This window comes from Bidens hawaiensis, unplaced genomic scaffold (genome assembly GCF_021521415.1).
Source record: "Bidens hawaiensis isolate Kalapana, Puna unplaced genomic scaffold, B.hawaiensis_p1.1 tig00011610_1, whole genome shotgun sequence".
Classification (NCBI taxonomy): Eukaryota; Viridiplantae; Streptophyta; class Magnoliopsida; order Asterales; family Asteraceae; genus Bidens; species Bidens hawaiensis.
This window is the reverse complement of record NW_027491906.1, coordinates 746,472-760,226: the sequence shown is the minus strand read 5'-3', so window position 1 is coordinate 760,226 and position 13,755 is coordinate 746,472. Positions and strand designations below refer to the sequence as shown.

The 13,755-nt window shown below is 32.7% G+C and overlaps 1 protein-coding gene and 1 pseudogene across 2 annotated transcripts; one reads left to right on the top strand and one right to left on the bottom strand.

Moving 5' to 3' along the window:
- The first annotated feature begins 2,285 nt into the window (after positions 1 to 2,285).
- Positions 2,286 to 7,764, top strand: LOC143538350 (uncharacterized). The gene is made up of 7 exons (XM_077031928.1): positions 2,286 to 2,525; positions 3,259 to 3,374; positions 3,458 to 3,576; positions 4,200 to 4,362; positions 4,803 to 5,026; positions 5,660 to 5,981; positions 6,475 to 7,764. Exons 1-7 carry the CDS (start codon positions 2,367 to 2,369, stop codon positions 7,685 to 7,687), a joined length of 2,316 nt encoding a protein of 771 aa, XP_076888043.1. The 5' UTR covers positions 2,286 to 2,366; the 3' UTR covers positions 7,688 to 7,764.
- Positions 7,765 to 8,860: 1,096 nt separating this feature from the next.
- On the bottom strand, positions 8,861 to 12,676 carry LOC143538364 (plastidic ATP/ADP-transporter-like; annotated as a pseudogene). Its single transcript, XR_013136239.1, has 5 exons — positions 11,817 to 12,676; positions 10,978 to 11,232; positions 10,282 to 10,425; positions 9,719 to 9,862; positions 8,861 to 9,187 (listed from the first exon to the last, which is right to left on the bottom strand). The product of XR_013136239.1 is annotated as a plastidic ATP/ADP-transporter-like (transcript).
- Positions 12,677 to 13,755: the final 1,079 nt, after the last annotated feature.

The following is a 13,755-nucleotide window of genomic DNA, read 5'->3' as shown; positions in this document are numbered from 1 at the left end:
ATAGGAAGTTCATCAGACCACTCAATATAATTGTTGTCGGTTAGTGCATCATTCACATGAATCTGTCTCGGATATTCGGAAGCGTGGATGTAGAATGGTGAGTTGGAATCGACATGAAATCCTTTTGGGTTTCTTCCGGTAACCATGGCTGCTGATAAGAGAGTTAAGCGATGGTTTTTTGTTTTTTTTAGGGTTTGTTTATCGAGCTGTTCTAAAAACCCGCTCTAGTACCATGTAAGTTTTTGGTATGAATGATCGATATCTTATTCACAAGAGATTACAATGATTAAATAGAAACTATATACAACAATCACTCCATAAAATTAGCTCTATACATGGCAGGGAATAATTATTTTAATGGAGGAATAAAATAATAGTAATATGAGTCAACTGATTGAGAGGTAAAATAGCCGGGAATTTATAGAACGAAGCCGATACCGACCAAATTTGCGTTGACTTGGTGCTGCAACTCCCAGTTTTTACCAACCGAATTCTCTATGCAACGCGTGCGGGAAAATCAGTGTCGTTTTACCATTGCGAGCTTTTTAATATTTTAATTTTTCACTATTTTAAGTTATATGAGTGTCCCTGCGGTTTTCTGCATTGACAGATTAATTTTTTTTTATTTCGCGTTGGAATCTTACTGAACTTAACTCGTGCCAACCGAACCCACATTAGTGTATCACCGCATCACAATAGGTATATAAACAGATGCGACTTGCTCGGCGCAACGCTCGAGGTTGTATACTAGTTTATTCTAATTAAAAAATATATGTGATGAATCCTTATTAGTAGTTATCAAGTTATAAGAATGAATTTGGCATGTAAAAATATAAAAGAATAAATATGTCTTTTCTGTTTGTTACTGGACAATATAAAAAGTTAAATTGTCATCTAAACAAAGTAATACATTTAACTTATAAATAATAAATAATTTTGAGCATGTATAAACAATGAAAGTATTTTGTTGATATACTAATGTTCAGGGCCGTTTTTAAGAATTATTGAAAATTCACGGTCCATAGGCAAGTAAAAAAGATGGTCGCAAAAACCACAACCAAGCCCGCTCAAGCTCAACTACAAGCCGAGCCAACTTTATTCGATGTGGCTCATATTCTTTCACTAGAAGGAGACTTCAAAAATGAACTTGAAATAAGACTTGAAACTACTATGTATAAAGACTGAAACATTAGATTTATTACACGGGCAATTTTTAAAGATATTAAAAAAATAAAAAAAAGTGTTGTAGCCACGTCTTAACCTAGAAAGCTTTGGATAACTTGAGATGAAATTTGCACCAACAAAATTTGATGTACAATGAAAAGATTAATATAATATATAGTCTATTAAAAGAAACTCGGGCCTTTTGAGAGACTCGCATTAGGCGGTCATCGACACTCGACTCCCCGGTGTGAGTGAGCTAGCTAGGGTGGGGTTCTTTTAAACATTCGAAACGTTCGGATGCCACTCACAAACAAGGATTACAGAGACGATATAATAAAAGATGGTATCTCGAAATGTTCTTGTTGTTCGTAAGTTGTTCAATTAGCGTGGAGCAAAATATGCACTTCTACATACGCGTATTTTTATTTATAAATTATGTGCTTTTATTTTATAACTACGTGGGATATTATTTCTTAAATTTTGTGTTTTTTTACTAAAAGTTTTTTATCAGTTAAAAACGGGATGTTATTAAAAAAAAACTTAGACAACAATTAAAAAATAAGTGCCTATACGTCATGTATAGGTCTAAATGAGGCATATTGTTCCTATACGATCCGTATAGACCTCTACAAGACGTATACGATGCTTATAAGCCTAAATGACCCGTACAAATTGCAAAATAGCTACAAGCTTGAACTTATCGTAAAGATGTATGACAACCAATATCTATGCGAGTGTTCTTTAAACCTATACGAACACCATGGAGTGGTATCTGAATATAACATCCCTTTAAAAATCATTTTTTTTTGTTATTATTTTTGATTTATTAAAATGCATTAATACATTTGTCAAGTACAAAAATTTCTGAATTCAAATCCAGTATTATTTTATTTGATACACTTGAAAGATAATGATTCTAATATAATATATTCAATCAATTAAAATATTCCCTCAAACAATTATAAAATATTATTATATGTTATTAGTTTCAGAGTTTGAATATTTCAGTACCAAATCCCATAAACTATTGCTAATGTAGCCGTTACACTTGCCAGCGTGGCACCCCCCAAACTCAATTTGAAAAACAAAATCCTAGTCATCATTAATTCATTATCACCCAACTCGACCGTTATATTCTTCTTCTCTGCTATTACTTCAACTTCAACTTCAGCTTTAACTGCAACTCAAAACCTCACCTGAAAATGGCCGATGAGTTGATATTTTCCGCAGAAGAATTGAGGATCGACGAAGGCCTCGGCTACCCGAAAGCTTATGCTAAGATCTGTCGGGATCGCGGGTTTGGTCCGTATGCGCTTGGCCCGCCTTTTACTTTCACTCCATATGCGTTGCAACCATATCAGGTAAAGCTAAAGTGTTCGGTTTTAGTATCGAATTTAAAAAGCCCTAATCTTGATTTGCATTTGATAAGCTGGAACACACTTGATTTGATCAATTTAGTGATTACGGTCTTGTTTCGGTGTTCAATTTGTCAAAAAGTTCTGATTTTTATCTCAGAAGATTGTAAAGGAAAAAAAGCCCTGATTTATTTTCATTTCATGATTGGTAATCTACTTGATTTGGTAAATTCAGTGTTTAGGGTTTTGTTTTGGTGTTTAATTCATCTAAATTAGCATTCTTGAAAAAAGCCCTAATCTTGATTTGAATTTCATGATTTGTAACCCACTTGATTTGATAAATTCAGTGTTTAGGGTTGGTGCTCAATTTGTCTTGACAAATTGAACAAAACACAAAACCCTAAATACTGAATTTATCAGATCAAGTGTGTTACGAATCATGAAATTCAAATCAAGATTAGGGCTTTTTTCAAGAATGCTAATTTAGATGAATTAAACACCAAAACAAAACCCTAAACACTGAATTTACCAAATCAAGTATGAAACTAACATTCTTGAAAAAAGCCCTAACCTTGATTTGAATTGCATGATCTGCTGCAATCCACTTGATTTTTACAAATTCAGTATTAAGGGTTTTGTTTTTGTGTTCAATTTTTGAAAATTCCATTCTTGATCTACACAGATTGTGAAAAATAATATGGTAAAAAGAACCTAATCTTTGTATATGCTGTTTTTATAGGTTTCAAGAGCCAATGAGTTAGATGAGTTGTTTCCGGTTATTGACCCGAAAGCAAAACCATCAGCAAGACCAAAGATTTTTGTTAGCCTGCTATGGAAGCAGCTCAACCATCTCGGGTAATTAAAATGGGGTTTTAATTCAAGAAATTATCTGTTATTCAATAAAATGGGATTTTTATTTTTAAAGATTTTGATTTCAGGAATGCTGGATTTGATCCCGAGACGTTTAGAGTTGACGCGTATGGCAATGTTCTGTATTTTCATGCTGATGTGGCTTCTCCTCTTGCTTGGGATGTTGATCATTGGTTTCCTTGCTCAAGTAATTACCTTTATAATTTATCAATAGTGAACCTATATGATTTGTACAAAATAGGATTTGGGTTGATTTTGGGCTCAAAGTGAGCTCAAAACCGAAAGTTCGGTTTTTGGGCTTTAAAACCGTTCATTTTGGTATTTTCGGTTTTCACAATGGGTTCGGTTTGGTTTCTGTTTTTCTTGGTTTTGCAATTTTGGCCTAAGATTTTTGTGCCGGTAAGAAAATTGGTCCAAAATAATGAATTTTGGGCGTCAAACTTTGAGTTAATTTTTTTTTTGTTAATTAGTGATTAATGTATTAATACACATTTGGATCTAAAACTTTTAGACTACATCATTTGTTAAGCTCTTGTAAATTACTAAGCATTAGAATAACTAAAATTATAATTCAAAAATTAAAAACAAAAGTCAGTTTTTCAGATTTTGCTGGTTCGTTTAGTTATAAAAGCTGGTTTGGTTTTCTCAGTTCTGGTACAAGCAAAACCGAACCAGAAATTTGGGTGGGTTCATTTCAACATCCTAAACTGATTTATTCAAACAAATAGATACTATTTTGTTATATAGTTTTTTTGATCATATTTATAATGAAGGGGCGTATTCATTTTTTAATTCCTTGATGAATTACAGGGGGAGGATTGACTGTTTCAAGCAATTTAAGATTATTGCAATGGCAAGTATGCAAGAAGAAGCATAACAAGCTTGAGTTTTTGGTTCCATGGTGGGACCTACAAGTGGGTATATCAGTTAACCAGTTCTTGTCTATCTTTGCTTCTTCAAACTCGGATTTCAGGTAAACAACTCTTTAAACTTTGATGGAGAGGCGGTCTTGTCAAAACCGTTTGCTTTTGAACGGGTCGATTTGGGATGTGTTTTATTTCAAATGGGTCATATGGGTCAAACCAAAAGTCTATATTACTATGGTATTAAAGTTGTGTTTTATACTCGTAATTAACACAATAATTATTAAAAAAAGAAAATTCCAAGCATTTGATTTTGATGGATCGATTTGGGTTGCGTTTTATTTCAAACAGGTCATATGGGTCAAACCTAGAGTCTGTATTAAATAAATACAACCTGCACAATCCAACTTGAGCCGGTCCATTTTGACCCGAACCAGATTTGACCCGTTTGCATAACTCACCCGACTTTCCACCTGTACTTGTTTAGCTTCTTACCACAATCAGCTAATGTATGGAGATTATTTTATAACTTTGGCTCAAAACTTTTCAGGCATAGGGGATTTTATCTGTTGTTTAGCAACGGTGAGTCTGAAGAACTTAATGATTCACAAACAGTGGATTCGCATTGTTTTCCACAGCCGTTTAACGAGTCAAAGAAGAAATCAGGACTTGCTCCGGCTGCTATTGTTTTGTCTAGAAAGGAATCTAATGACACCTTATTGGCTCTGCAGTCAGTTGATATTAACCGAAGACACACAACAAATTCACCTATCGGTAAACAAATATGAAATGCCTTTACATTTTTGTCCAAGTTGTTTCTTATCGGAATAAAATATGATAACAAAACTATACAACTTCATGAATGATATGAGTATGAAGTTTATGCATTATGATTTTGACACCCTTTTTGTCTAATTTTTTAAATGAATAACTAGTGTGTCAAATATGATTCTAAAATATATTGTCAAATATCGGTAAACAAATATGAAATGCCTTTACATTTTTGTCCAAGTTGTTTCTTATCGGAATAAAATATGATAACAAAACTATACAACTTCATGAATGATATGAGTATGAAGTTTATGCATTATGATTTTGACACCCTTTTTGTCTAATTTTTTAAATGAATAACTAGTGTGTCAAATATGATTCTAAAATATATTGTTTCCTTAATAATTTATTGTTCTTATAAAATGATCTTCAATGTTTTGACGGGTCGAGACAGGTCACACAGATACCGCTTTTACGTCCAAAAATTTCACTTTTTATGAATAATTAGTTTGTAGTGCAAATATTTTCATTATTCAAAAATCTATTATTAGAAAATAATTTGTGACTGCTAACCCGTTCATGACTAAATCTTTTTTTTTTCTAAATCAACAATATCAAACTCGTATTTTGTGGCAGCTTTAAAAAAATCAAGACCAAGTATGTCAAAAGAAAATGAAGTTCCCGATTTTAATACAAACCCGTATCAAGCAATTGTAATAGCTCGGGACTCGCTGAGACAAAAAGAAGAAACTGCAAAAAAGCAAGCAGAGATTGAGAAACTAGATGAAGAAATGGTAGAACTGAAACAAAAGAATGAAGAAGAAAGAACTTCAATTCAAGATCTTGAATTACTGTTAATTAAAAAACGAAGGCGAACAGAAAAATGCAGGCGGTTAGCAGAAGCACAATCGTCATATAAGGGAATGTTAGAGAAGATGATTAGAGACGCAATGCACCAGTAAGAATCTTTAATAACAAGATGTTGAAAACGAGTAGGACAGGTCGGGTTGGTTTATCGGGTCAAAACGGATCATTTATGGTAGCATGCCAAATGGGTCATTTTGTAAATTAAAAAATTTACTTTGGGATATTCGTATGACAGGTCGAAACAAGTTTGATACGAGTCACAACAGGTCGGATTGAGCTCGACAAATAATATATTCAAAAAGTTATACTGTTAATGAAATCATATAGCTTTGAGGGTGTGAAACTGTGAATTGTGATAAACTCCATAATCTGGTTACAAAATTATTCAAAATTTTGAAAGTATTTTTTGAATAGTTAGTGTGTTAAATCTGGTTACAAAAGTATAGCATTTCACTGATAATATTATTTTTTTTAATGTAATGATTTTTTTGTCTTTCCCACCTTTAATCTTTATTTGTTTTATTAATAACCTCTTGTTCTAACTGCGTCAGGATATTTGCTAAAATATTTTTTAATTATTGCAGGAGTGTGATTTATAAAGAGCAAGCTCGGTTAAACCAAGCAGCATCTAATTCTCTCATGGCTAGACTTGAAGCTCAAAAGGCAATGTGTGATTCATCAGAACGAGAACTCCTTAAAAAATTCAAGCAAAAAGACGAATTAGAGAAACAAGTTCGACCCGATTGGGAACAAACAAGAAAAAGATCAAGAATGGATGATACACTCATACATGATGATAATGAAAACAATGATCAGCTTGTCTTGTATCAGCAACCCGAAAACAAGCCAACCCAAGAACAAGAACCCGTCTTTGAGCAAGAAAAAGACGATAATACCCTTTTATGTTTGCCTTGTGACCACCCGGAACACAAGCAGTTAAGGGTATTTTTGGAAGAAGAGCATAAAGCATCTGAAGCAGAGATAGAAGAGATTGAAGATAATATTGAAAATGGCAAAAGGCTGCAAAAAATGAAAATGGAAGAAAACGGGATTGAATATGACATCCGGTTTCCAACCGATGAACATGATTTAGTGGAAGATGAAGATGAAGAAAGCCGAAAGCAACGTGGCAAAGGGAATGTCGAAAAATGGCTTCAAATGTTACTTGAGAAAGATGGCAATGAAGTTCAAAGCACTCAACTTTATGATGCAAATGATCAAAAGACCGACGAAATCATAAAAAAGATGAACTTAAAGTATCCCCAGAAAGAAATCTTGAAAAACGAGGCACCCGATATCAAGAATGTGAAGTCTCCACATCAAGAAATCTTGAAAAATGAGGTGCTTGTTCAAGAACCGAAGAAAGAAACAATCTTGAAGAACCCGCCTTACAAGATAGATCCAAGAAGAAGTAATGCTAGTGAATTGGAGTGTGACAAGTCAGCAAAACTTCAAGAAACAATCTTGAAAAACAAGATTGATCCAAGAAGAAGTAGTGTTAGTGAGTTGGAGAGTTACAAGTCAGCAAAACTACTTAGTAGAAGGAAGAGTTTTGAAGTGAAGGAAAAAAGTGAAAAGATTGGAAAGTTTAAGGAAATTGCAAGGAGTGAGAGTGCAAGAGTTTTGAGACGGATTCCATCGTCACCGTCAATCATTTTGGGCATGAAAAAGGGGGTTGATTGCATGAGAAGAAAGCCGGCTGTCATCGGTGATGATGATGATGGTGAAGATTATGCAGGAAGTAAGAATTTTATCAAGTCTTCATACAAAGTAATCAAGAAAGCAGTGAAGATATAGTTTTTGCAACTGTTAGTTGCAGTATATGTGTGTGTAGGATTCTTTTTAGACTGAATAAATGTGTGAAACTAGTGTGGATTTGTGTGTGTGTGTGGTTGTTTGATTGGATTTGTTGGTTGGTTTGCTGGTTCTTCTACCAAGCATGTAAATAGTGGATATAGTAATTGTTTTAAATTCTTTTTCACCTTTTAGAACTTGACTTGTACCAATCAAGCTATTACATGTCTTGTCGGTTGAGCACTCTTGAATCGTCTTCTTTTAGGTAGCTATTAAATTCTTTTTCACTTTTTAGAAGTGATTATAACTTGGCTGACCCGTAGAGCCAGATATATATTTTATCGGTTAAGTGCTCTTGAACCGTCTTGATTTATGTTGGTCAAATATGGCTCTAACAAGATATAACCGATGGCCACGCTTGATGGTATTGAATATTTTTATTTATTTCCATGTCAACTGAGTAGTCTTAAACCACCTTTACTTACGCCGGTCACTAATAGCTCTTACAAGGTGAATCCTTTTTTATATTTAATTTATTTCAAATCCCATTTACTGATTTATATCATGTCAATTGAGTATTCTCGAACCACAGATTGGTCACTTTTATGTCTCTTACAAGATGAATATGCTTTTTTATATTTAATTTATTTCAAAATCCTATTTCCCGACTCATTTTATGTGATTGAGTACTCATGAACCATTTTATGTTCATATATGATGAGCAGACTCTATGGTTTTACTACATTTTCTATATTTATTTTTCTTAAGTTATTCTAAAAATTCCACTTGCTGATTTTTTGCATTTTCGATATTTAACTTTGTTTTTGTTTTCTTCTTTTTTCATTTACTGCTTTAAGTTCCATATTTTGTGATAACAAATATGAAATGGTTCCCTATTTTTAAGTTATTTACAAAGTACTCTCCTCTTTTTTTGGTCAAAACAAAAAAAAAACAAACAAACAAACAAACAAAAAATTTCAATAAATTGACAACATCAAGATGATGTTTCTATAAATATAATATAGATGAGAACAATAAGCAAAGCTTCAAAGACTTCAAAAAAGCCAGCACTAATCATGCTTTTGCTCTTATTATTCTACTCAAAACAACAAAAACTTAAAAAGTATCAGCCTTTATCCATATCAAACCCTACAACCCTATTATAAGCCCTCGAATTCACACATTTCGAGGAGACGATGTTTCAGTTGAACTTGTGTTTGAGTCACTCGCAAGTGACCCGTTTGAAGAAACAATTGGGATTTTAACCGCGGCTCTTTCCATCTCCTTCTCAAGCTCTTCCTCCCGTCTCAAGGCGGTGAATTGCGTGTCTAGTGACTTGGCAGCACCTAACCATGCCGCCACAATCACCAGAAGCACGCCACCAAGGTATGGTATTGAGTTGGCAAGTGAACCGAATGTTAAGATCATGAATTGTTGGATTAGAGCTCCACCTGATTTGCCTAACGGGTTGCACATGACATCTATTGCCTCCTTGCCTTTAACCTACATTTTACGATAAATAAATAATAGGCTATATAACTAGGGGTGCAACGGGTTGATAAACAAGCCGAGCTTCGAATGACGAGCTTGCCTAGGCAATTATTTATGCAAGTATAATAACTTTTATTAACATAAAAACATATATAAAAGAGCCGAACTCGAAGCTTAAGCTTTGGATCTAAAGCTCGAAACGGGCTGAGCTTAATCTCTCTCTTTTTAAGTGAAAAAAAAAAGTCGAGCTCCAGCCTTGTTAAGTTAAACAAGTCGAGCTCAAGGCTTGTTAAGTTAAACAAGCAGAGCTCAAGCTCAATCTCAATCTCTTTTAAGTGAAAACGAGCTGAGCTTGAGCTTGAGCTCATTTATTGTTCCGGTTAGTAAAGAAACAGATAAAATGAAGATAAAATAAGGGTATATAAGTAATTTCACACTGCCTTCTAATAACAAGTTTCGCTAAAGCTGACATCAAACTGAATATTTAATCGCTAAATAATAATTAAAACCATTTTAAAAATGAAACAAAGTAAGAAAGCGTACCTTGGTGTCTTCATCCAAAGGAATATATGCCATTTCTTTGCAAGGATCAAACAAACTATATTTTGCACTTTTACTAAATATATTTTGCATTGCACCAACATACACCGCTGCTAAAAGTGGGGTCAACCCAAACTTCATAAGACATTAAAGCAAGTTGCCATATTCCTCATAAGACAATAAATGTTAAAAAATAAAAAATAACATTTATTTTTTAAACAAGGAGATTTAGAAAGTTGTTACACTTTAGATAATTTTGGCATGTTTTAATTAAGACATTAAAGCAAGTTGCCATATTCCTCATAAATTAAATTTTATTATTTGACCCATTCAAGATTTTCATTTTTTTTTTCTAAAAAGTTTAAAAGAAAATGGATCAAATGGGTTCAAAGTAAGTTGAAGTGTCAATTTTTCAAGAGATAGATTGCTATTGAAATAATATAGTTTTGCATCCCTTTTAAGTCAACCAAAAGAATACATTTTTATTTGTGTAAAATTACCATCTGTCCACATTTTCTTTTTTATCGTTTTCATTTACTAATATGAATTATTTTCAAAAACTTTACCTGCGCCTTGAGCTTTGATTTCCATGTAACCTCAACAAGATTAATGCTAATTCCATACGCGACAACCAAAGTGGCTAAATCCCTAATATATGGCGATGATGCCAAGAACTTCAAACTTTCCATTGTGCTCATTTTTGGCTTCTCCTGCAAAGTATAACCATATTTAAAAATGAATGAATATAAAAAGTTATCATTTTTGTATTTCAGATATACGAGTAAAAGAGTAATTTCATAAAAGTTGACGGAAATTGTTATGTTAGTGAAAAAGACCAAAAATGTTACGGCTGAGCAAACATTGGGGACCATTAGTGTAATTTCCAAAACCTTGGGACCAAAACAAAAATATGCCCTTACCACAAACCATTATTGTAATGACTCAATAAACAATTAACGAGTAAAGTCCCAAAACTCTTGATAGAATTATATAGTCAAATAATCAACTATAATTACAAAGGGTCGTCGAAAATACTATTTAAGTACTACTTCAATAATCATATTTTTTAGCATTTAAAATTTTAGTTAGTTAAGAAATAAATACATAAATACCAAAGATGTCACATTTGTGAAAAACAAGGAAATAAAAGAATCTTGAATTAGGTTAAAAGAAGTGGTAATAAGATAATTAGTACCAAAATGTGAATACAAACACCACTTTAATTATCTAACAAGAAAATGAATAAAGAGTTAAAATGCTACCTTCTTCTTCTTGCTATGGGTCGGAAGAGGAACGAACGTATTGACCCACCAATAAAGTCCGCAAATTGCGAGGCCCATTAACACCACAATACTCATCATGTATTTCAAAGAAATGGCCAATCCATCGACTCCCGGGCCCAAATGTTTTCGCATATTTGAAAAGTACTTCACTGTACGGCCCGAGAAAATTAAAGCAACATTGGCCCCGAGCCCGAATAGTGGATAGAACTTTTTGGCCTCCTCAACAGTTGTTATCTACATGAAACAATTACAAGTATAAATATTCCATTAATAGAAGTATGTATAAATATGTATATACGCAAACCATACATGCAAGCATACACACATATAGATGCATTAAACCTATATATGTTTATGTATGTATATAAATCATACATGCAAACACACCCATACACACATATACATGCATTAAGCATATATGTTCATATGTATGTATATACACAAATCATATATTTAACAAAATGCATTAAGGGAAGCCAAATATACAACTGTTTAATGCAAACAAAATACCTCAGTTATTTGTCATCCATTATATCCTTAAAAATACCGAATTTATGTACAAGAAAAACATGAATTTATGTACAAGAAAAACATGAATATCCTTCAATCAAGTTCACATTTCAAACACATTTCATCTATAATAAACACAACTTTTCATCTCAAAACAGGATTACATCCACAAAAACAGAAACTTTATGGTCTAAAAACACTAAATTCAATCATATATGACAATTCAAACACACTGCAAATGCTTAACTTATAAAACACAATTCAGTAAATATCAAGATAAACTTACACACACAAAATAAACATTATACCTGATTAGCAAATCCCCAAAACAAAACCGAAACCACCACACTTCCCCAAAGCTCAGCCATCACATAAAACAAACAAAAACTCCAGATTCTCATAATCGCAAGCGGGCCAAGAAACCGAGGCCCCAAGAACTCAAGAAGCTTATCAGCAAGCGCAGTCGGGTGAAAATAATTGCTAAGCGGATACAAAACGAACCCAAACGCCCCGAAAAACGCGATAAACGGAAGAATTACAGTATAAAAAAGAGCCCTTTTCGACAAAACATTAGCCAACTTAGTATACAAAAGCATAAACCCAATGGCCATTGGCAAATTAACCCAAGTTTTCAAAAAGGGTATGATTTCAGCACTTGAACCCTTTGCTGTCACCACTAACACATCTTTTGTATCCCTAAGAATTGTGTAATTAAAAAGAATACAAAAAAACATTAACCCTAAAGGTACAATCTTTTTCAAGGTCAAGACTTCAACACCCATAAACTTTGGTGGCTCAGCCTCCAATTCACCAGCTGAAGCTTTACATTTACAAACATGCAAATTATTAAGCTTTTTGACACCAAACAAAGGTTTAAAAGCTTCTTGACCCATAAAGCTTTGAAATTTACTTGGCCCATCAAGATTTGAAGCAAACCCATGTGTGGATTTGGGTTTTAAGGAAAAAAGATTTGTGGGTTTTGAGGGTTTGAAAGACTGAATCTTTGTTTGATGGATTGGTGTGAAAATTTGTTAAGAAAGATTCTTGATTGTGGGTTTGAAGGGAGAGATAAAACCCCTTTTGTATGAATGACACCTTCCATGTTTGTTTGCACAAAATCTTTATCTGTTTTCAGTTCTTGAAATAAATCAAGAAACTGAAAAAGATAAGAAATTGGGATTAGAAACGGAGAGATGTGTGAGTAATGTGAAGGTGTGCAAATTGCTTCAACATAAAGGTTTATGTAAAAGATATAAATTCCACCTAAAACCTTTAAGGTTTGAAAGAGGACAAAATATGGAAAGAAAACTGGTTTATCAAGTAATTAGGTTGGTATCTGGATTTTGGTGGTCTAGAAAGAGAATCTTGATGGTTGAATTGTTCTTTTGGATGGTCTGGATTGTTTGAATCTGACGGATTATATTATATCATCAACTAACTGATTTTTTTAACACAAATACTTTTCCAAAAATGGATAGTTTTTCATTTGTGTATATATCTATATTATATATAATACATGAGATAAGTTTAAATTAAGACATTTAATTTTAAAAATTTTACAAATGCTAATACATAAAGGACATATGTAAAAAAGGATAAACTTGTCTTAAACACAATTAACCTAACTTACAAGTTTGCCCCATCATCTTTAACCATTTTATGTTTTTAATTTTAATCTTAAACTAACTTCCCACCACGATTTTAAACGACCATAATTTTTTCGTACGCTAATATTTTTGTAAAAAAAGTGCACAATAAAATCGAGCATTTTATTCTTTTTTAATTTGAGTATTGTATTATTATAATTATTTCAATTTTAAAAAATTAATAGGTTACATAGGGGTGCTTGATGCCGATTTTTGATGGTATGCAAGTTAAACTTGTGCGCCCAACCATTAGTATAGATTTTTCGTCGTCCAACCAAAATTGAATCATTGAAACCGAATCGTTACCAACTCTCTTATATATAACAAAATAGGAAAAATGATAATTTTAGCAACATAAATGGTAAAGATTAATGGAACACATAGGATGCAAAATTATAACACGAATGAAGATTATAAAAAATCATATTAGAATTAGGTTAATTTAAAGTTGTAATAGTCATGTTTACTTGTATTAAAAAAGACTTTGTTCAATTATATCTATATCTATATATAATACATTAGAAAAAGGTAAATTATGACTCTTGATTTTAAGAGTTTTACAAATGCTAATACATAAATAACATGTGCAAAAAGGGGGTAA

Coding starts and splice junctions, on each gene's coding strand:
- LOC143538350 (XM_077031928.1), top strand. CDS start 2,367: ATGGCCGATGAGTTGATATTTTCCGCAGAAGAATTGAGGATCGACGAA. Junction 5,027..5,659: donor CACAACAAATTCACCTATCG/GTAAACAAATAT, acceptor ATTTTGTGGCAG/CTTTAAAAAAATCAAGACCA. Junction 5,982..6,474: donor ATTAGAGACGCAATGCACCA/GTAAGAATCTTT, acceptor TAATTATTGCAG/GAGTGTGATTTATAAAGAGC.